Source organism: Podarcis gaigeae (genome assembly GCF_964106915.1).
Source record: "Podarcis gaigeae genome assembly, chromosome: 15".
Lineage (NCBI taxonomy): Eukaryota > Metazoa > Chordata > Lepidosauria > Squamata > Lacertidae > Podarcis > Podarcis gaigeae.
Window position 1 is genome coordinate 31,796,083 of NC_139692.1, and position 23,790 is coordinate 31,819,872.

The 23,790-nt window shown below is 48.1% G+C and overlaps 2 protein-coding genes and 1 long non-coding RNA gene across 6 annotated transcripts in view; 2 read left to right on the forward strand and 1 right to left on the reverse strand.

The window, feature by feature from the left end:
* MMP28 (matrix metallopeptidase 28) overlaps positions 1 to 7,091 on the forward strand; it is a 26,093-nt gene extending 19,002 nt beyond the window's left edge. For all 3 annotated transcript variants that reach the window (XM_083714610.1, XM_083714608.1, XM_083714609.1), the window contains 2 exons: positions 541 to 708; positions 4,023 to 7,091. In XM_083714610.1, the coding sequence (XP_083570736.1) occupies positions 541 to 708; positions 4,023 to 4,420 (566 nt within the window). In that variant the 3' untranslated portion in view covers positions 4,421 to 7,091. The remainder of the gene's footprint in view (positions 1 to 540; positions 709 to 4,022) is intronic.
* LOC310832728 lies at positions 5,462 to 10,871 on the reverse strand. The gene is made up of 2 exons (XR_014558376.1): positions 10,044 to 10,871; positions 5,462 to 5,636 (listed from the first exon to the last, which is right to left on the reverse strand). It is a non-coding gene; the product is annotated as an uncharacterized lncRNA (long non-coding RNA).
* A 6,382-nt stretch (positions 10,872 to 17,253) lies between these two features.
* Positions 17,254 to 23,790, forward strand: part of GAS2L2 (growth arrest specific 2 like 2) — a 10,939-nt gene continuing 4,402 nt past the window's right edge. Inside the window, exons 1-4 of one of the 2 annotated variants that reach the window (XM_083714441.1) lie at positions 17,254 to 18,416; positions 19,220 to 19,458; positions 20,331 to 20,438; positions 22,589 to 22,685. In XM_083714441.1, coding sequence (XP_083570567.1) covers positions 18,059 to 18,416; positions 19,220 to 19,458; positions 20,331 to 20,438; positions 22,589 to 22,685 — 802 coding nt within the window. In that variant the 5' untranslated portion in view covers positions 17,254 to 18,058. The remainder of the gene's footprint in view (positions 18,417 to 19,219; positions 19,459 to 20,330; positions 20,439 to 22,588; positions 22,686 to 23,790) is intronic. The other variant, XM_083714442.1, reaches the window with a different exon arrangement.

Sequence of the window (23,790 nt, forward strand, 5' to 3'; positions counted from 1 at the left end):
TAAGAGAACAATAGAAGTTCATACAATTGTGAGAAGGCGGACATAGAAAAGTTTTCCTCCCTCTGTCCAAGTACGAAAAGTTGTGGACACCCCACGAAGCTGAATGTTGGAAGGTTCAGGACAGATAAAAGGAAATCCTTCTTCATAATTAAACTATGGAACTCGCTCCCTCAGGGGGGCAGTGATGGTTTTAAAAAGACGATTGAACAAAGGCATGGAGGATAAATCTATGGGCAGCTATTAGCCAAGATGCCTGTGCTCTTGACTCCATAGCCAGAATCAGCAGTGCTTCTGAATACCAGTTGCTGGAAACCACAGGAGGGGAGAGGGCTCTTGGGCTCAGGTCCTGCTTGATGGCTTCCCATAACTATCTGGTTGGCAACTGTAAGAAGATGATGCTGGACTAGATGGGCCATTGGCCTGATCCAGCTGGCTCTTCTTATGTTGATATATTCCTGCAGGAACCCTAAGTACCTGGGTTTCTGATCTCTCGCTCAGACACAAGACCCTGTCACGCACCTTCTCTTTATTTTTGAACAGACCTGGAAGACAATCTCTATATATTCAAAGGCAGCCATTACTGGATTGTATCCAAAGGAGGTAACACTACTGGTCCAGACTTGCTCCGAGCCATGTGGCCGGGGCTCCCGTCCACCATTGATGCTGCAGCCTTCTCTGAAGAAGATGGGAAGTTCTATTTCTTCAAAGGTAGCTTGACTGGAGTTGTCTGTGAAGTGGGGAGTACAGATCTTTACATCATCCTGGCACTTCCCAATGACCTTAGGAAAGCTCCTCTCTTTGTAAGCCTCCATCTTCCCATCTGTGATTTGGACGTAAAAGCAGTGCCCTGCCTTTCGAGAACATGCTAATGATTATCGAGATACCAGAGAAGTTACCAGGAGGGCAAGAGGCACTCAAAGGGGAGGAGGGGCAAAATAGGGTTAGGGAAGGTGTGGCCTCTGGAGAATCCTGAGGGCCAGAAAGAAAGACCTAGAGTCACACATTTGGCCTCTGAGCCCAAGGTCCACCATCCCTGCTGTAGTGGTTGGCCAGTATTTATCACACACATTTTTTTATTGGGAAGATTGAGGCTGAGAGGAGAGTCTAGAGCAGTGGTTCCCAATTAGCTTAGTATAGTGGTACCTCTGGTTATGTACTTGATTCGTTCCAGAGGTCTGTACTTAACCTGAAACTGTTCTTAACCTGAAGCACCACTTTAGCTAAGGGGGCCTCCTGCTGCTGCAGTGCCGCCAGAGCACGATTTCTGTTCTCATGCTGAAGCAAAGTTCTTAACCCGAGGTATTATTTCTGGGTTAGCGGAGTCTGTAACCTGAAGCGTATGTAACCTGAGGTACCACTGTACTGTGTACTTTTTCAAAAGCCAAGCCATGGATCCCCTACTTTTGACAATTTTGATATCTCTGTGGTAGTTTTTGTTATGTGAATGGTACCAGAGACCCGCTGGGTGAGTTATGTAGATCCCTCCAGGGTCTGCAGACCACAGGTTGGGAACCACAGATCTAGAGAGCTCTCAGCTGAGATTCAAACCAAGGACTTCTGTTTCCAAGCTCAAGTCATCTTATCCCACTGGGCTATATGAATTTTAGCTGGGAGCCCTGTTTTGTTCAGAGTCTTGGCACCTGCTCCAAGACTCTAGTCATACACCTGCTTACTCAAAATCAAATTCTCTTTGAATGCCCGAGAATTGGCTTCCCATTAAATCAAATGTGTTTTAGATTTGTGTTGTTAAGATCATAAGGTAAACCCTGCCGCCATCTCCTGGCTGTTAGCTGAGGTGCAGTCTGGAATTCTAGTATCCAGGACAATGAACTTTTATGGGGAGTGCGGCTTAGATAGCCCAGAAGCGTAGGAAGGTCAGGTGGTACCTGGTACAGAAAATTCTTCTCACCCCCACATTAATTCCGCCCCCCCCCCGAAAAAATGGTTTTACGTTATTTTATATTTTCTTACAAAGGAATGTGGATTCTGGGCCTCTGATAACAAGTAGGCGACTATGGACAGATACTTAAATCTACAGGATGGACTGTGTTTTGGCCTGTGTTATTTTATTTATATTTATTGTTTATTTATTTATTTTAAAAAACCTGCAAAGTGAACTTTTTTTCGAAAATGCCTGCTCCACTGAATTGAAATTTCAGCCTTCACGACATAAGAAAACAGCCAGTTAAACAGCTATTTTCGTGGCGGAGGGTCAAGATATTAACTGATAGGCATGAAATTTCATATATAGCTATATAATCCATAGTGTAGTTAGATAAGACCTTTGGAGCAGGCATTTTCAAAATAATAATGATAATTTATGAACCGCCCTAGTAGGGCAGTAATTGTTCTTTGATAATTTGTCACACACCCCCTCCATGATGGCACCTGGGGCAGACTGCCCCCCTGCCCCCCTTTCCTACGCCCCTGAGATAGCCATGTGTATTATGTCATTTGTGAAGCATACAATTAACATTTCTCTCTCTCTCTCTCTCTCTCTCTCTCTCTCACACACACACACACACACACACACACATTACCTGCATTCCATACTTCTACATTCTTGCTAAACCAAAATCTTTTTAAAAAATACCTCAGTTTGTCAACCTTGGCCAAAAAATAAATAAAATGGAAATAAGTCCTCTGAGCACGTGCAGTTTTACATTTTATGTCTGCAGGAATAAAAGCAGGCTTTGCTTCATGCTGTCCTGATGGTGTATGCACACTTAGAAATGTCCCTTTCTGTTGTGGAAAGAGATGTCCTGTTTTCTTAAGTCAAAATAATAAAAGCAGCACCTGTAACCTTGTACATACCTGACCAGCCATTGCTAACTAGGAAATGCTTTTATTGAAATCAGAAAGAAAGTGGGGTGTAGTAAACGGTGTCAGTACTTGCTGGGCTTGATGTTGACACTGGATCAGTTTCCTGCTCTCCCCGTCACCTGACACAGCGCATGGAACAAACAAGTTCAGCTGAACAAAGTTATCCAGAATAGCCCAAAGATCTCTGGCCTTCCCTGAATTCAGTTCCCAGAATTGCCAGGTGAACTGATAGTGAATTAAGTTCATTTTGGGGCAGAACTTTGAATGATTTTCAGTTCATCTTCAAGTTCATTCTCTCTCTCTCTCATATTTCTAGGCCAGTGGCTCCTAAAGTATGTGGCATTGCCCTGGGGCAGTGGTGGGATTCCCCAGAGGGGGCTAAAAGGCAATTGGATTTTGAATCAATGTGCAATTAATGGTTACTCTTTTGAAATTTATTGTGTTATGGTCTTCCTTAGTGGGTAATGCAAACCGCTATTTGGAATAATGCTTTTTATACTGTAGGGTGGGGCACCCGGGGGGTGAGAGTTTATGGAACTGAGGGGGCAGTGGCCCAAAAAAGGTTGAGAACCACTACTCTAGACTCTTTGGACTCTTTTAAACTTAAAGATCATAAGTCTTGGGGAACATAAATTAAACCTTCCACACTGTGTGTGTGTGTGTGTGTGTGTGTGTGTGTGTGTGTGTGTGTAGACATTTTCTTAGTCTCCAAAAGTATGTCTTTATACTTCAGCACAACAGCATAGCTCAGGTGGTAGAGCATGAGACTCTTAATCTCCGGGTTGTAGGTTTGAGCCCCACATTGGGCAAAAGATTCCTGCATTGCAGGCGGCTGGACTAGATGACCCCTCCTTCCAACTCCACAATTCTATGATTCTAGCTTCTTGGACTCCAGCTACCATTGGCCATGCTGGCTGTTGGGGCTGATGAGACCTGGAGTCCAGCACCACGTCTGGAGGGCCACAGCTAGAACCCAGTCCTGCCTAATTTAAAAGAACCATAGAATTATAGAGGTGGAAGTGAGCCCAAGGGAATTGCAGGAATCGCAGCTAAAGAATCCCAGGCAGATGGCCATCCAAGATGTGTTTGAGTACCTCTCCCATGAAGGATAGGCCACCACCTTCCGTTCCACTCTTGAACTTTTCTTACCGCCAGGAAGTTCTGCCTTGCCTCACCCTGCTCTCTGTCTCCCCCTGTAGGTGGCCGGTGCTGGCGCTACAAAGGCTCTTCCCTAGATGCCGGCTTCCCCCAGAAATGCAGCAGCACTGGGGACCTCCCCCGACACCCCGACACAGCGCTCTATTTCCAGCCCCTCCACCATCTGGTTCTTTTCAAAGGTCCCAAATATTACATGGTGAGCGGAGAGTCCCTCCAAGTGGAGCCGTACTACCCCAGGAGCCTGAAAGACTGGGGAGGGGTGCCTGCCATGGCGAACGGTGCTCTAACGCGTCCTGACGGCTTCGTTTACTTCTTCCGAAATGACCAGTTCTGGAAATTCAACCCAGATACGCTGAGGGTGGTGGAAAGTGGGAAATGGGCCTCCCAGCTAGGGTGGCTCGGTTGCCAGGATGCGGCCCTCAACCAGGCGGTGGTCTGAGCTTCTGCAGAAATTTCAATGGCTTTCATAACAAACTTCCCAGAGTCCAGAACTCGGTTCAGCGTTTGTGGGTCAGATGCTTGACGGTGTTGGAAGTTGACCTTTCATTTTGTCGCAAGTGGACTTTTGTTTCTTTTTTAAAGGAGTAACTGAAGCCTAAGAGAATACCTCTTGATGCAAAAGAAGAAGAAGAAGAAGAGTTTGGATTTGATATCCCGCTTTATCACTACCCTAAGGAATCTCAAAGCAGCTAACATTGTCCTTTCCCTTCCTCTCCCACAACAAACACTCTGTGAGGTGAGTGAGGCTGAGAGACTTCAGAGAAGTGTGACTAGCCCAAGGTCACCCAGCAGCTGCATGTGGAGGAGTGGGGACGCGAACCCAGTTCCCCAGATTACGAGACTACCGCTCTTAACCACTACACCACACTGGCTCTCACAATATCAGAATATCAGGTGCCTGACAAATCATGAGACGGAGTGGGCGGGCAATACAGCTTCTTGTGCCACATTGATTGGAAGAGGACGGGTTGACATTCTAGCCAATCGAGAAGCATTATAGGGGAGGGGAGGGGCGGTGGGCACTTCCGTTGCCTCTGGTAACTGGCTAAACCTTATGGCAGAGCTTTCCAAACTGTGTGCCTTGACACATTAGTGTGTCGACTGCAGTGTGTAGGTGTGTAGTGTGAACACTCCCCACGCTCCTCCTGGGGCTGGAAAGGGGTTAGTTGAACCTGTGGCTTGCTAGTAAAACTGAATAACTGTGTCACAAAATGATGCATGTCTAAAAAGTGTGTCACCAACATGAAAAGTCTGGAAAGCTCTGCCGTACGGAGGCCAAGCTTCCTTTAACAGCTGCCCACACCCTATTCAACTTCAAGCCGTCTGTTCTTCTGTCTTCCATCTTTGTCCCAAAGCTGGTTACTGTGGAGTGGACAAAAACAGGGGGAACTTCTCTTAAGAACCTGTCAAGGCTCTGCCAAGGCTTTGGGAAAGGTATTCCTCCCCCAGTTGCAGCAAGAGCAGAGAAAACAAGGTAGAGTTCTTTTTAATGAGTTTTATTCAATAGCGAGAGACAAATGAACGCAATGAGCCTTAACAATGGCGTTTCTCCAAACTGGGCTCCTCCTCCCTCCTTCTTAGCAACAGCACCTTCCCATACAGTGGTCAAATGTCTCTGATTCCGTTGTTCTTGCGCTCTCAGCGAACGTCGTGTTCTGGCAGAAGGGGGATAAGAAATACTCTCCAGTGACAACATGTCATTTGGCTGCTCCTCTGCAGTCGTCCCCCCTCCTTCTTCCAACACTTCGTCCATCTCTGAGCTGTGACCTCCCTCAAACTCCTCAAAAGCCCTGCTGTAATTCAATGCTGCCTTCCCCCTCTCCTGCAGTGGCAAGAGAATTGGGGGGGGGGGGTCTCCACTACAGTAGTACCTCGGGTTACATATGCTTCAGGTTACATACACTTCAGGCTACAGACTCCGCTAACCCAGAAATATCACCTCGGGTTAAGAACTTTGCTTCAGGATGAGAACAGAAATCGTGCTCTGGCGGCACAGCGGCAGCAGGAGGCCCCATTAGCTAAAGTGGTGCTTCAGGTTAAGAACAGTTTCAGGTTAAGAATGGACCTCCTGAATGAATTAAGTACTTAACCCGAGGTACCACTGTACTCCTACTCCATCTCATCCTCTTGAGTCCAATTCCTGACAAAACCTAAGAAGAGCATCCTGCATCAGTCCAGCATCCTGTTATCCCATTGGCCAACCAAATGCACCAATGGGAAGCCCACAAGCAGGACCCAATCACAAGAGCACTTTTTGAGGTAAGACGCCCACCTCACAGTCCTCTCCAGAGGTCATTTCCCCTCCGCAGCTGAGCCTTTGAGGAGTTAGTGAGGACTGACCATCAATGTAAAGCTTCTCTCGCAGAATCTTGAGCTACTGTGCATCGGCTTCTACATCTTCAGGGCGGAACAGGAGCTGTTCATCTGTTACCTCTCCTTGCCTGTTGGCAGTGCCTCTTTTGTGGGTGATCCTTGACCTCCCACCTATTGCAGAACCTTGGCATTATTCCGGTTGGCATTGCTGTAATGTGTTTCCATGTGCAAAGCAAGTCACAGTCCCGCTGCAGTCTTGCAACAAATGGGTGAGGGAAAGGGCCCAGCAGAAGCGTCACAGCTGAATGCAGCATTGAATCTGAAGCTTCAGTATGAACGCTCAACCTTCATTGCCTAGTACCACACTGCCACAAAACTGTTTTCTACCAAGTACCTCATGGGCTTTCTAGCACTTCACTGCCTTTGGCAGTTCCATCAAGGCAACACTTCTGCAGGTGCCTCAGTTTTCAGCATGTGTGCTGAGTTTGGCAGAGGGGGCCATCTTGGTGGTTTCTGCACCCTCAGAGGCTCTAGGGGGGAAGAGGGCCTTCTCTGTGGTGGCTCCTAAGCTGTGGTGCACTTTATACCCTCATTATACAGCTTTCTGAGGATGCTGAAGACATAGCTCTTTACTCTGGATTTTGACACTTGAGATGTCTGTTTTTACGACTCATTTTATGGTTGTAAGTTTTAAAATTGTTTTTAATACTGTGTTTTATTGTTCTAACCTGTCCTGGGACATCAGGGTGAAGGATAGGAAATAAATATACAAATAATACCTTCATCCTGAAACCAAAGCTGGACAGTGGTCTTGGTCTGTGGCTGAAAAGTACACACAGAGGCCTGTGACACTTATAAAAAGGGAATGAGAAACACCTGTGGCCCTCCAGATGTTTTGGAGTCTCAACTCCCACTGACTCCAGCCAGCCGCACCAATGGTCAGGGGTGACATACAGCAACGTACGTAGGGCCACAGTTTCCCCTCATCCCTGCCACAAGCCCCACTCATGAGTAAGTAGAGCATGCAAGCAGGGAGAATAGGGATGAACACAGCAGCTTGGCCCCCACTCCCAGCTCCCATCAGCCCCCTGTGAGTTGGAGGGCAGCCATCTGCCACAGAGAGCCTGCCATATCCATGTAGGGCAGAAATTTGCCCTCCAACTCCCAGAGGGCTGCAATGATAAGCACGGTGTAGTGGTGAATAAGAATGGCATAGTCCATGATAGTCACAGTCACACCCACTTCTAAGATGATACAACCCTCTAAGATTATGCAATAATCCTATAATTCTCCAAAAATAGCAACAATCAATGCAGATCTCCGCATATTGCCTTTTAGCTAGGTCTACTATTTTCTGTGCAAATGATTTGGGGTGCTCCAATACTGTCTTTCAGAGTGACATTTCCTTGAAGTTCCATTGTACGTAACATAATTTGCACCCGATTCTCTTGAAACTGAAACATCCCTTGTGTTTTCAGGATTCCTAAATGCTTAGCTTTGGAGCAAACAGAACAACTCCTGAGGGTTTCCCCCTCACACCTTGTCCAGAGTGACCCCAGGAACTCGTCCTCTGTGACTGACGCACCTCCTTCCACCCTGAGTGGCTCCCATCAGCACAAAGAATGAGAAAACTTCTTCTCAGTGGCCAAGAAGGTTCCCTTCCTTGCTGATTGGGTGCCTCTGTGATGCTGGAGAAATACTAAAGGGTCTTCGGCCCCCTGCCAACCCAGTTTGCTGCACCTCTGGTGATAGTGGAGAGGACAAGCATGCCCAATCCTTCCTCTCCCCATTCTTGTGTTTTATTTACCCATGAACCTAATGCAGATGTGGGGAGCATCTGTGATCTTCTAGATGTTCCCAAACAGCAGCTCCCACTATCCTTGCTTGCAGGGGCTGATGGGAGATGCAGTTCAGCAACATCTAGAGAGCCCATGGTTCCCCACACACAATCTGAGGCCTTGCTGTTGTTGCATTCATGGTGGTGGCTGCAGCAAGCACCTTCACCCCTCATCTTAAAAAGGGTAAAGGGATCCTGACCATTAGGTTCAGTCGTGACCGACTCTGGGGTTGCGTGCTCATCTCACTCTATAGGCCGAGGGAGCCGGTGTTTGTCCACAGGCAGCGTCCGGGTCATGTAGCCAGCATGACTAAGCCACTTCTGGCGAACCAGAGCAGCACACAGAAACGCTGTTTACCTTCCTGCTGGAGCGGTACCTATTTATCTACTTGCACTTTGATGTGCTTTCGAACTGCTAGGTTGGCAGGAGCAGGGACCGAACAACAGGAGCTCACCCCATTGCGGGGATTTGAACTGCCAACCTTCTGATTTGCAAGTCCTAGGCTCTGTGGTTTAGACCACAGCGCCACCCGCATCCCACCCCTCATCTTAGGATGATAATATTTCATGCTCCTGAAGTGGTGGGCTCCAGGGGTTCCCTAACCACCACCACAACCAACCACGCAGTGTTCCTGCTGTGCTTTCTGTTTCTCAGTCGAGGCCTGACTTGCAAGGAGCCCTCCTCGCTGTTGCCGGTTCTGCTTCTGCCAAAGAAATGGAAAGGGCTGTTTGCCATCCTTTGTCCTCCATCATGTTGCAACATGCCAGTTTGTTGACCCTCCTTGACCCCCTATTGACAAGCTGATCGCTCTGCAGCAACCTGCTTCCTCCGACCGGAAATTTCTCTACCAGCCAAGCGCATACCAAGCAGTTATGCAAGGGGCTCAGAAACCGGTTTCTCCCTGGCCACAACATTTGATTTATGCAGCCGCAGGACTGCTGTGCTGACCACTACAACTTACACCTATAGAGCAGGGCTGAGGAACATCAGGCCTGGGGGCTGAATGCAGCCTTCCAGGGACTTCTAACTAGCCCTCCGGGTGCTTCCCAGACTGCAACCCTCATCCATACCCTGCTTTGCACCCTCGCTGAGCCAGAATTTGCCCCCATCTGTGATCGCATGGCTAGATGGGAGATGGAGAGCGGTGTGTATGTCGGACCACATCACCACGCCCACCACTGGCATTCAGCCCCCAGGAATTTCCCCAGGAAGTAATGTAGCCCCACAGCCTGAAAAAGATTCCTCATCTCTGCTATCGAGAAAAGTATGGCTTCAGGAAGAGGGGGTCATGTTTGGGAAATCTCTAGATTCAAGTGGGGAGTTGGAAGACTGCCCAGTTGATGGCGCATCTCATAGGACAATGGGACTCCTGTGATGGGTGTCAGCAGTGGCGTAGCGTGGGTTGTCAGCACCCGGGGCAAGGCAAGTAATTTGCGCCCCCTAACCCGTGGATTTGCGCCCCCTAACCCTAACCCCCAGATGTTGCGCCCGGTGCAGCCGGGCCCCCCTGCACCCCCAACGCTACGCCACTGGGTGTCAGAATTGTAGAGTTGGAAGGGATCCCAAGGGTCATCTAGTCCAACCCCCTGCAATGCAGGACTCTCAATTAGATTGCATATTATTATCTTCTGGATCTTTCTAGCATCCTGTGTATCCTCCTAAGTTTTGCCTTTGCTCTCTTACTCATTTAACAACAATCCCCTAGAAGCCAAAACAAGCCACTAAGAAGCAGTGATGTTGAAGGATTTAATCCAAAGCATCCAAGATCTCTCCCCCACCTTTTAAAAACACAGCTGTGTTAAATCAACCACCATATGAGGTAGACCACACTCACACATACATGCACACAGAGAGAACATTTAGTCAGCAGCCAGAGTGAGCTTGCACAGACTTCAATCCTGCTGGACTCACCTCTAGGACCAGCAGACAAGTTGGCCAGCATCGCTTGCGGACTACCAAGAAATTAATCCATTACCCCTCTCACTGCCTCTTTATTTCCTCTTCTGACTCCTCCGGAGCGACAGCCAGGTCTATAGAGTCTGGAAAAAGGAGGACATGCTGTATGACAACCAGCTTGTGATTCAAGTGACCTTGTGTTCTACTTTCATAGGATTGGAAAATTGTACAGTTGGAAGGGACCCGTAACCTTCTATGGAACGAAAAGCAGCAAGGAACTTCTTCCTTGACCCAGACCTATTTCAGGTTGCAGGGAGTGGAATGAGGGTGATGATGTCCCTGCTCCTTCTAACCCTCACCTCCTGTGGCCAGACATTTGCCATCACTTCTGGGGCCCCCAGCTGCTGCTATGATGGCAACCGCTGGGCAACTGAGCTATCTGCTGCAGTGGCCCCATCTGCATTCTAGCCCCCATCAGACTTCCATCCTGGGAGAAGTCTGGAAAGCTGCAGAAAAAGACTAGAAAGTGAACAGAATATGTCTCTGCTCCACAGAGAGCTCCCTCGTTAGGTGCCCTGCGAAGGAAGGTGGGGCATACAGTTGGCCAGAAATATCCTGTTGAAAAAACGCTCTTGCTCTTCTCCTGCTGCTTTGTAGCAGTCATAGAAATTGGTAAAATGAGAACGTTTTCTAGCTCGGACACTACAGGTAGTGCTCCTTTGGTTTGGTCATCTGGGATAGCCTTGTGACCCACCAGGGTGTTCCAACCCACAGGTTGAAGTCCTATGTTTAAGCAGCAGGAACTGAGTCGGTAACATCTCTGAACACAGGGATGCAGTATTATGAGTCTTCTCACCATTTCCTATTTTTCCAATCTTAAATTCAGTTGATTCTGCAGTAATTTGCAATTTTTTCTTTAAAAAAAACCGCAGCATTTCAGTGCACTTTTCTTCTAAAGCTTCTTGCGTGACATTACATTTTTGCAAGCAATTTTTGCATTTTGTATGTTATTTTCACCAATATATTCATTATTATGCACACGTTTCCCTATTACTTGCATTCTCCTTCGTTTTGGAGGATCATTGCAAAAACTGGGTACACGTGGATTTTGAAGGATGGCCGCATTTCACTTCTCATACGAATTTGAGAGAGTCTGCTTTAAATGTGAACTGAATTGAATTTCTCCCCTGGTTGTGAGAATGTTGTGGGCTGTTATATTTCTACCCATTGCACAGCCATTAAAGACACTGGGCCTCTATCAGGAAAACAGGGTAGCAGCTTTGACCTGGGACCATCACTAATTCACCGGTTGGGAAAGATAGCATTTAGACTCTGCAGCATACTAGTCCTCATTGCGTCTTGCCTGTACTCAGCGCTGGGCTCAAAGCCTCTGGCAGGTTTTCTGTGCTGTGGCCCAGCAGTCCATGTTCAATGAAAGCCCGGCTGTAATGTAACATCTCACATTTTTTGCAGAACAGAATTTCGCACTCTGGGCACATCTTCCCGGAGGATCTGTTCCTCTGCAGCTGACTGCAGATGGGCTCCTGCAGGGGCTTGTTCCTAAGAGGCAAAGGAAGGTTTGCAATTAAAATAACTCAAAGGGCTCCTTAAAAAGAAAGGCTAGAGCATGCTGGGGCTTTAAAAACTTAAGAGGAGCCCTGCAGCTGGATCAGGCCCATGGCCCATCTAGTCCAGCATCCTCTTCTCACAGTGACCAACCAGATGCTCCAATGGAAAGCCTGCAAGCAGGATCCAAGCACAAGGGCCCTTTCCTGAGCTTAAAACAGTCAACATCCAAATGAGAAATTTGGGGTGGCCTTGAGCTTTTCATCTGAGTTCTAACCCCACCCCATTCTGCCCCCGGGCCTCCAGTTTGTGAAACATTCCATTTCAACTTTACACACATACGGACTCGGTTTTCCTGTCTCTAAAATGGGAAGAATGCAATGCAACTCTTTCACTGCTACGGAGAGGAGATGTTTGCCTTCCTCTGAGCTGCTACCTGTCTGCCAGCCAGGTAAGACCAGAGAGAAGGGGGAAAGAAAACCAGCTCCACAGCCAATTTTCCTGTTTTGGCAGCTGCTCCGTGCTGGGAGACTGAGGGGAATCCACAAGAGCACTAGAGCTGGATCCTTCTGCATCGAGGTCTGGCACATTATCTTCTGCTTCTGGTTCCTGGTGGCATCTCTCCTCTGATTCACTCTCTTCCTCTTCTGGTCTGGTTTGGGACATCAGATTTTAAACCTGGATTAAGAGAGAGAGAGAGAGAGAGAGAGAGAGAGAGAGAGAGCGAGCGCACAGAGATAACAGTACGGGCTGGAGACTTCAGTTATGTTATGCCCATTTTAGATCACATCTCGTAACTCGACACCAAGCAAGACAGAAGAGTGACTAGTGGGGTGCCACAGGGTTCTGTCTTGGGCCCGGTCTTATTCAACATCTTTATCAACGACTTGGATGATGGACTCAAGGGCATCCTGATCAAATTTGCAGGTGACACCAAACTGGGAGGGGTGGCTATCACCCCAGAGGACAGGATAACACTTCAAAACAACCTTGACAGATTAGAGAACTGGGCCAAAACAAACAAGATGAATTTTAACAGCGAGAAATGTAAAGTATTGGACTTGGGCAAAAAAAAATGAGAGGCACAAATACAATGAGAGGCACAAATACAAGATGGGTGACACCTGGCTTGAGAGCAGTACATGTGAAAAGGATCTAGGAGTCTTGGTTGACCACAAACTTGACATGAGCCAACACTGTGACACGGCAGCTAAAAAAGCCAATGCGATTCTGGGCTGCATCAATAGGAGTATAGCATCTAGATCAAGGGAAGTAATAGTGCCACTGTATTCTGCTCTGGTCAGACCTCACCTGGAGTACTGTGTCCAGTTCTGGGCACCACAGTTCAAGAAGGACACTGACAAACTGGAACGTGTCCAGAGGAGGGCAACCAAAATGGTCAAAGGCCTGGAGGCGATGCCTTATGAGGAACGGCTAAGGGAGCTGGGCATGTTTAGCCTGGAGAAGAGGAGGTTAAGGGGTGATATGATAGCCATGTTCAAATATACAAAAGGATGTCACATAGAGGAGGGAGAAAGGCTGTTTTCTGTGGCTCAGGAGAAGCGGACACGGAGCAATGGATCCAAACTACAAGAAAGAAGATTCCACCTAAACATTAGGAAGAACTTCCTGACAGTAAGAGCTGTTCGACAGTGGAATTTGCTGCCAAGGAGTGTGGTGGAGTCTCCTTCTTTGGAGGTCTTTAAGCAGAGGCTTGACAACCATATGTCAGGAGTGCTCTGATGGTGTTCCTGCTTGGCAGGGGGTAGGACTCGAAGGCCCTTGTGGTCTCTTCCAACTCTATGATTCTATGATTCTATGATTCTAAGCCTATCTGCAAAATATGAGGACAACCCTAATCTACCTCTCAAGGTCGTCGTAAGGATTTAGAACGAGATGGTTAGGGTTGCCATATTTCAAACAGTGAGAATTTGAAGTTTTTGAGCTGTTTTTAAGGAAACTCTCCAAAAATGATACTGTCAACACAAGTTGCCATATGTCCAGATTTTCCTGGACGTTTCATCAATTTCCCCCCCGGACACTGCTTCCAACTACAGTATTCCGGATATGTGGGAAATTCCGGACATATGGCGACCCTAGAGATGGTGCATAGGATAAGTGCTTTGAGCACTCAGGAAGTGCAATCTGGATAAATGTGGCCCTCTGGCCTCTTCACCCAGCCCTTGAGACTTGCCTTAGGCCACTCCCACTCTTCCAGGCCACACCCCTCACCAGCACTGCTCTGTGCCCTTGAAAGACTGAAGATAATGGGCCCAGCTAACCTGGGTCCATTCCTTTAAATAGGTCTAGTCTCTTGAGGAAATCTTAGTTGGATGCAACCCTCTTTGCTAGTCTGGAGGGAGGTGTGTCGTTATAGAAACCTCTGACACGTGCAGTGCTGATGTCACATCCCCCCCCCCCCACTTTTGCCTCTGGAAGGTTTCCCACAAGTGAAAGGGATGCGGGTGGAACTGTGGTCCAAACCACTGAGCCTCTTGGCCTTGCCAATCAGAAGGTCAGCGGTTCGAATCCCCATGACGGGGTGAGCTCCTGTTGCTCTCTCCCAGCTCCTGCCAACCTAGCATTTCAAAAGCACACCAGTGCAAGTAGATAAATAGGTACTGTTACAGTGGGAAGGTAAAGGACGTTTCCATGTGCTCTGGAACTCATCACGGTGTCCCGTTGCACCAGAAGCTGTTTAGTCATGCTGGCCACATGACCCAGAAAGCTGTCTGTGGACAAAAGCCGGCTCCCTCGACCTGAAAGCAAGATGAGTGCCGCACCCCATAGTGGTCGCCTTTGACTGGACTTGACCGCCCGGGGGTCCTTTACCTTTTTACCTTTTCCACATACAGACACTCACACGCTCCTCTCTGTCCTGCCTCCAGGCAAGGAAGATCACAGTTCAAGGACGCATGCAATCAGGTAAAAGCAGGTAGCGAAACATTGTGTGTGGCCAGGAGAGAATTTAAGGGGTGCGGGGTGCAGATCAAGAGCCCATCAAGGCTGCATTCAGCCTGAGATTCCCCACTCCTGCCTTCAAAGTTAGGATTCTCTTGGGAATATCTCCAGTCTTAGCTGGGGAGAAAGATGTGTCCCAGCCCTCATACATTTTTGTCTAACACCTACCAGTGAAAAAGACGAGGGAAGTGGTGAGTTTTACGGAATGATCCGCTGAACCTGTGGGCTATTCTCTCCCAGACACCACCCCTTCGAGAGGGCTGTGTCATGGCAAGGTGACCTCAGTCCATTGTGACATCACATAGCTTCTCCGGGCAAGTTCTAGAGAGGCTTTTCTGTCCGGCAGATACGAGGCTAAGGTTCTTCAATTCCCTGGGGAGTGAGGAAGGTGTGAGAAGCAGTCAATGTTCACTTACTTGTCCAATGTCCAGAACAGAAATCAATCCAGCAAACAGAATCAATATATGTTGTTATGAGGTTTTTTGCAGGGAGGGCTAGGCTGAATGCTTGGGCCCCCTTCTAATTCTTGGGATAGCCAGGATAGTTTCCTGGTGAGGCAATATCCGAGATAATGGGTCATTAAGGGAACAAAGGAAGTGGCTCTGTGCAAGATAAAAATGGGTGGGGCCCCTCCTTCAACTGGCTTTTAGTTAGAAATACAAAAGGGCAGAGTGGAAAGTTGAGTTATGTGAGCCAGGAGCTAGAAGTGGAAAAGCAACAGGCTGGGAAGTCAGAGAGGGTGATATTTGGTTTCTGCTTGAATCCAAGGCTGTGGCTATGGAAGAAGCAAGACCCTTTTGGTAAATAAACCATATGCCATAAAGACACCACAGTCTCTGCTGTCCCTCATTCCAAAGGAAACACAAACCCTGGGTCAGCACCTGGAACCCTTGGAATCTCTTACCACTCTTCAGATTGGGGTGGCTTGCAACAATATGCTTATTGGTTTTTGAAAACACAGCTGTATAAAGTCAATAGGCTGTACAGATCAATAAAAGGGGGGGAACAGTAACTGTGGCTGAGTGAAATGCAGAGCTTGTTTATGACATCTTCAGTTATAAAAAATAAATACAGAGCAATGGGTCAGAGTTTTCAGCATAGTGAAATTGTATTGAGGGCCATTAAAAATGCAGTGGATATTCGCTAGTGGTGTAGCTTTCAGTCTGCAGACAATCCCCTTTGCATTCAAAATTGACATAATGACAATTGCAGTCATGTAATTTCACCATTTCCGAAGACAAATTGCAGCAGAAAAGATTCAGTGTTGCATGTAGCAACTGCAGGGCCCCAATGGAAAACACTCTCCCTACATCCCTACTCTCAGGTAATAGGTGCTGTGTTTCTGAAGGGAAGCGTGTGTCACTCAGACCTCCTCTGTCCCAGAAGTCCCTTGCCTGAGTTTCAGATACACAGACACACAAACACACACACAATATAAAGTTATCCAGTGGCCTTGAATTGCACTTTGCACAAGCACAGTGGCACACTTTATTGCAATAGGCAGTTCCAGGTCTCTCAGTTGGAAGCAGGATCATGGCCCAAGATACTTTGTTCCTTGGGGCAAAACACAAAATGGTGCCCCCAGTCACAGAAGACAGTGGGGTAGGTTGGCATCACTTCATCTCTGGCAGGTTGCATCGCCTCTTCTTACTGGGAAGTAGAGGGGATGAGAGTGGAGTCAAGAGTGCAGTGGAGGCTGGTTTCTTAGGGCAACTGGAGCACTGCCTCACCAACCTTAGTTTGCCCTCAGCCAGCCACCCCCCCCCCCGCCATCTTACTGACAACCTGCCCAAGGAGTGGCCCTGTCTGTCACCTTCCTTCTCCTAAGTCTCAGTGTTGCCCCTTGTAGAACTCAGCAGGGAGGAGGTGGGAGACAAAAGTACAGTGGTACCTCAGTTTATGAACAGTCCTGTTTATGAACTCTGCAAAACCAGAAGTAGTGTTCCGGTTTGCAAACTTTACCTTGGTCTATGAACAGAATCCAAATGGTGGAAGGGCACCGGCGGCAGGAGGCCTCATTAGGGAAAGCGCACCTCAGTTTAAGAACAGATTTGGTTTAAGAACAGACTTCAAGAATGGATTAAGTTCATAAACCGAGGTACCACTGTACAATTTGTAGGCTCCTGTCTTTGGCTCTGGCACCACCTACTGTTGGGCTCCCTGCCTTCTGTCCTACTGGTCCCAAATGCACACCAGCCACCAGTTGGAGCAGTGCACAGGGAGAGCCCATCTGATTCTGGAGGCAGAGCAATAGCCATCATGGCTAGTAGCCATCGATAGTCCTCTTCCTGAATTTGTCCAACCTTCTTTTAGTCTAGGTTGCTAGCCATTGCTTCTTGTGGAAGCGAGTTCCACAGTTCAACTATGCACTGAGTGGAAAAGTCCTTTATTTTCTCTATCCTGAATCTCCCAACATTCAGCTTCTTTGGATGTCCATGAATTCTAGTGTTATGAGAGGGAGAAAACCTTTTTGCTGTCGGCTTTCGCCACACTGTGCACAATTTTATAAGCTTCTATTCTATTCTGTCACTTCTGACTCTTGCACATGGGTGTAACCAAGGGGGGCAGGGAGGGGCAGCTGCCCCCTCAATCAATACAAAAAATGCATAGCAAACTGAGGTTCTGCCCCCCCCTAACAAAAACCCTGGCTACATCCAAGCTCAACTAACCTGTCCTTTCTCCATGGTTTCCAGTGAGTGGACATCTGTCTTGCCACCCCCCCACCCGCCCCCCCGTCAAGCTTTGTGCTCGCAGAATCTCATTTGCTTGGGTGGATCAATGTTGCGAAAAGGAGCGAGGGTTGTTTGCTCCAGCCGAGGCAAAGCGACATCCGATCTAGCAGAGCGAACGGGGAGTGTTTTGTCCAGAGTTGTCTGTCACCAAGGAGAAGAGAACAGGACTGGGAAGGAGGAAGCACAACAGACCAGGGACTCGGCCCTGCGAAAGAGATTCTCCCTCTTTTTACGGATCTTGCACCAGAAGTTCTGCAAATCCCCAAAGGACAGGTGTGTGTGAATATGTTCGAGGGCGTAAGATAGGAGGATATCAGATGCTTGTGGTGCAAGAGGAATCCAATAGTTGCCTCGTGGAGCAGTGGTGGACCAACGAGGGACGCTCTGCTCTTGCCAGAAACAAGTTTTGAACCAAGGACAAGCTGATCATGGGCCACCATTAATGGTGAGGACCATGAGGTCATGAGATGGGAGATCTTAGGAAGTCATTTCAGGAGAATCTCCCACCTCACCAACATTTTGACAAGACGATCCAGCCATGCTGCTGTAGGGAATCAAATATATCCTTGGTTTCTGTGAGAACTGATGGAGCATGGAGCCAAAATCAGCCTTGAAAATATAACTTTGAGGTGGATTTGTTTTGATGTCACAGGTGGTTGGGAGTGGCTCAAGGGATGGGTTGATGAAGGGCAAGGAGAGAGCTGGAGTTTTTAAGGTTGCTGAGCAGATTTTGTACTGAGTCCCCCCCCCCCCCCGCACCAGCTCTTGAAGATGTCCGGAATCCAGGAGGCTCGTATGAGGAGCATCCGCTCATACAAGACCGGGGAACAATACCTCTATGCCATGAAGGAAGACTTGGCCGAGTGGCTGAAGGAACTCTATGATGTGGACATCAACGTGGAGTTCTTCTTGGAAGCGCTGGAGACAGGGGTCTTGCTCTGTCACCATGCCAACAGCATCACCCAAGTGGCTTGGGACTTTGAGCAGAGGTACCCGGGTCTGAGCCACAAGCTCCAGTTGCCCACCTGCGAAGTGACTTGCAACGACTTTGCTCAGCCAGGGACCTTCCAAGCCAGGGACAACGTGTCCAACTTCATCCAGTGGTGCCGGAAGGAGATGGGCATTAAAGGTACGCAGCTCAGAACTGGGTGAGGAAGGGTTGCCAAATCTTGGTCCTCCAATTCTGCCCTCTGGAGTGGCAAAGAACAAGATTGGGAGGGCTCCATCATGCAGAAGATGGACCAGATTTGTTCTCCGTTAGGGCAAAAAGTAGCAGCATATACTTAAACCGTGGAACTCCCTTCCAAAGGAGGCTGGTATGGCTGCTAACCTAGATGGCTTTGAAAGAAGGTTGGACAAATTCATGGAGGAGGAGAGGGCTACTGATGGCTGCTGTGCTCTGCCTCCACAGCTGGAGACAGCAATATTTGTGAATACCAGTTGCTGGAAACTGCAGGGGGGGAGAGGGCTCTGGTGCTCAGGTCCTGCTTGTGGGTTTCCCACCGGCATCTGGTTGGCCACTGTGAGAACAGGATGCTGGGCTAGATGGGCCAATGGCCTGATCCAGGAAGCTACTTTATGCTCCTGTGAGTGGTCAGCATCAAGCATGTTGTTGGCTATGTCCAACTCCCCACAGGGGGAGAGTCTGTTGGTGGGGAAAGGCATAATCCCCCACGATGAGAGGTGGGATCAAGATGGTTGCCTTGCCTTGGATGAGAGATGGGAGTGAAAACTCTTGATTTTGGGGGACTTCTCCAATGCAATTGCTTTTTGATTGATGGAGAACAGAGAAAACAAAACAGAGGAGAAAAGTTTGACACAGCACTAGCTGATAACCCTGACTTGGTTTCTCTGTGGCATTTCCCCACCATTCGCCCCTCAGTCCACACTGCCTAGCTGTCCCCTACTTTCACCCCACCTGCTTTGTTCCAGAAGTCCTGATGTTCGAGACGGAAGACCTGGTCTTGCGCAAGAACGAGAAGAACTTTGTCCTCTGTCTCCTGGAGGTGGCCCGCCGAGCCTCCCGCTTTGGCATGAGTGCCCCCACCCTCATCCAGATGGAGGAGGAGATCGAGGAGGAGATCCGCGAGGACCTGAACCTGCCGCTGGAAGAGACCCCCCTCCCAAGGGCACAGAGAAAGCCGGCCAATTTCAAGAACCTCGACCAGATGGTATTTGAGCAGGCAGATTCACGCCCCAGGGCAAACACAGGGTCAACGGCTCTCCTTCATTGGAGGTTTTTAAGCAGAGGCTGGGTGGCCATCTGCCAGGGATTCTGTAGCTGTGATTCTTGCATTGCAGGGGGTTGGACTGGATGACCTTAGGGATCCCCTCCAGCTCTACACATCTATGATTCTATGACACATTTGTGCCTGGCAAAAGCAGCAAAGGAAGGGGGCACGGCAGGGCTGGTGAGGGGTGTGGCTTGGGGGAAACTCTGGAGGTCCACATCAAGAATCCTAGAGGGCCACCTGTCATCATCATCATCGTTGTTCCCCCGACTATTTGTTTTATTTCATAAAATTTATAACTGCTTGATTGTTTTAAAAAAGAAGCGTAAAACAATAAGATTATCAACAAGAAAAAATTACAATAATTTAAGACTTTCAAAAAGTAAAAATAACAATAGACTACAAAGAATTGGAAACTCACACCAACCTTCTAAATATATGGGCAGGCTTGTCTAAACAAAACTTTTTAACAGGCACTGAAAAGCAAACAGTGAAGATGTCAATAGGCAGGGAGTTCCAATGTGCTATTTATTTATACATCTGCATCTCACATTCAGTCCAAGAAGCTCATCAATACTGTTCTCTCCAGTTTCATACTCACAACGACCCTGTGTGGTTGGCCAGGCTGAGGGGCGATTGGTGGTCAATCTCATGGTCACCCAGTGAGCGTCAGGGCCGAGTGGGGAAGGCAAACCCTGATCTCACAGCTCCTAGTCTAAAACTCTAACCACTACTCCACACTTCCTCTCACTCATATTCAGGTGGTTGTTGCCAAACTCATTACTATTCTTATCCTCCTGCTTTCTGCAAAGGTCCAGTGTCTCGTCAGCCGTTGCACCTGCCCAGTCCAGTTCTCTATGATCAAAGTCTCGGAAGGGAAATACCGCGTGGGCGATTCGAACTTGCTGATCTTTGTCAGGGTAAGTTGACCTGTGGTGGGCGGGGCCAGAGGCAAAAGTGGGTGGAGCAATGGATGTGGATTTTAAGCTGGTTTCTGAGCATGCTCACACACTTGGGCTGGAGAAATCTGTCCATTTCTGTCTTCTCAGTTCCAAATTTTTCCATCCTGAAATTAAGCTCTCCACTTTGGAGTCACGTTTTTAAATCCTCTTGAAAAATTCATCAGTGTTTTGGTGTGAATTTTTCATAATACACACATTTTTGCCAGGACTTTTGACTACTATAATGGCTAATGGCAGTTGGAATTGGGGTGATGGCAGGGTAAATGTTGCCATGTTGGGTTTGTTGGTGGAGAGGACACAGGCCCCCCAATCCTAAGGTTGGAATGATCTATCAATTTCTATTTTCTCACTTTCCCATTTCCCCAACACCTCTGCCATTTAAAAATCCTCATGAAAATTCTTCAGCGTTTTAGGGCAAATCTCTCTCAACACACAATTTTTTGTATACAGTTTTGACTACTGTACACATTTTTGCTCCTTAGTTTTCGCTAATATAATGCATTCTTGTAAGTTATTTTCACTAACATTTTCATGCACACTCCCTGCTAATATATGCATTTTTGTAAAGACTGGTTGGTGGGCAGGCTGGAGAACTGCATTGCAAAATTCAGATGAGTTGGATTTGAAGGATGGCTGTGATTATGGTTCTCATATTGTTTTAGAATGTGCAAATTCAATTCAATAAGTTCACCTTTGAACATGAGCAGAATCAGATTTCTCCCACATCCTCCCCACCACCACATGCATCGAGAGTCACACTCGTCTTCCCTCCACCATCTAGAAAAGCAGGAAGTATGATCAGAGGTCAAAGACACCTCTCAGCCAGGCAAAAACATACAAGGAGGGCAAGAAGCAAGGGGTGTGGCTTTGGAAGTGTCATAAGGGCCAGATAGAGAAGGCTGAGGGCCACATTCTGGCCCCCTGGCCCAAGGTTCCTCACCTCTGTTCTTCAACAACTGACAGCAGATTTCCAGAATGTCAAAGGCGGGTTTCTCCCAGCCCTACCAGGTATAAGGATCCATCTCATGCCAGAAGCAGATAGCCTATAGAGAAGAGAGAGTTACCTGTAGGTAGGACATAGGAATATCATGTGTATCTAACAAAGTGGTTCCCACAGTGGGCAGTGCTGCCCCCAAAGGCAGGGGGTGGAATTACCCACAGGAGCAAGAAGCGGGCAGTGGAGGCGTAAATGACTACAAGGCTTTGCAAAGCTGGTTTACAGGATCAAGTCAATTGTTGAATCAATTAAACCAAATTATTTCAATTGGATTTTGCATAAATGTGCAATTAAATGTTACTGTTTTGAGTTTTATTGTGTTTTTATCTTACCCAGTGGGTTGTGCAAACCACTGTTCTGAATAAGGGAAAGGATCAGTGGGGATGAATTTATGGAGCCAAGGGGGCAGGCCCCCCCCCCAAAGTTTGGGAACCACTGGTCTAACTTTCTGTGTGTGTGTGTGTGTGTGTGTGTGCCTGTGGCACATAAACAGACTTGTGAAACAACTAGTATTTAATCTCTTGGGACGCTGGTGGCGCTGTGTGGTGTAAACCACTGAGCCTAGGACTTGCCAATCAGAAGGTCAGTGGTTCGAATCCCCATGACGGGGTGAGCTCCCGTTGCTCGGTCCCTGCTCCTGGCAACCTAGCAGTTCGAAAGCACGTCAAAGTGCAAGTAGATAAATAGGTACCACTCCGGCGGGAAGGTAAACGGCGTTTCCGTGCACTGCTCTGGTTTGCCAGAAGCGACTTAGTCACGCTGGCCACATAACCCAGAAAAACTGTCTGTGGACAAACATCGGCTCCCTCGGCCAGTAAAGCGAGATGAGTGCTGCAACCCCAGAGTCATTCACGACTGGACTTAACTGTCAGGGCAGGGTCCTTTACCTTTACCTATCTCTTAGTCACCTCACATAGGACTGTCTCCAGGTTTTAAAACTTTTCAGATCCCCAGGTGTAGAGGAAAAACCTTAGCCTGATATCAATAAGGTGTCTGCATCACTGCCAGGCAGGCGTCACTTGGGACAGCATTCCCCAGGACTGCACGTGTTGTTGTGGCTCACGGTCAGGAAAGGGCATGTGGTGCTCACCTGCGCTCCTTTTTGCTCCAGATCCTGCGGAATCACGTGATGGTCCGAGTGGGCGGCGGCTGGGACACCCTAGAGCACTACCTGGACAAGCATGACCCCTGCCGGTGCACCTCGCTCTGTAAGTCCCCCGTGCTCTTGTTGGATGTAAAGAGAAGGCCATCTCTGTGCCCTTTGCTCTAAATCTAAAGTGTTTCATTCCTGTGGTTTTGCTTAATTAGTCCAGCAGATCTCGAAGCTGACTGCTGTTGTATGTCAGGGCTTTGACCCAGGCCACATTCAAACTGTATCTTTAAAGTGCTAGGATGCTGCTTTAAACACTCGTGGCTTCCCCCAGGGAATTCTGGGGGCTGTAGTTTGTTAAGGGGGCTGAGAGTTGTTAGGAGAGACCCCTACAGAGCTACAATTCCCGGGGTTCCCTTTGAAGAGGGATTAATATTTGTTGGAAGCCTCCCCAAGTGGCTGGGGCAACCCAGTCAGATGGATGGCATCTAAATAAGATTTATTATTATTATTATTATTATTATTATTATTATTATTATTATTATATTCCTTCTGCTGAGTTGGGCCCTTCACGTCTGTCCTAAAGTCCTGACCTGATGGTACCACTGTACAGTGCTACCTCAGGTTACATACGCTTCAGATTACAGACTCCACTAACCCAGAAATAGTGCTTCAGGTTAAGAACTTTGCTACAGGATGAGAACAGAAATCGTGCTCCGGTGGTGCGGCAGCAGCAGGAGTCCCCATTAGCTAAAGTGGTGCTTCAGGTTAAGAACAGTTTCAGGTTAAGAACGGACCTCCGGAACGAATTAAGTACTTAACCTGATACTTGCTAATAACAGGGATGGGGAACAATTTTCTAGCCCAAAGTCTGCATTCTCTCATAAGTATCCTTCCAGGAGGTACATGGTAGGGGTGGGCGGGGCCAGAGGCAAAGGTGGGCGGAGCCGCATATATAAATTTTACCTTTGTACCGCAGGCTAGTTTATACACACATACATACCTCTCTGTCCTCAGTCCAGGCAACCAACCCAGAGGCATTACCCAGGCAAAACCAGGATGTGAAGCAGGACCAGTAGAGGATGCAGCTGGGGAAGGTTGTAGCCTGGGGAGAGTCCCGGGGGCTGGCAGGGCCACATTCGTCTCCTGGGCCTGAGGTTCCTGCCCTCTGTGCTACGAAAGAGAGCAGTGCACCTGCAGCTTGTATAAAAGCCATTGCCATG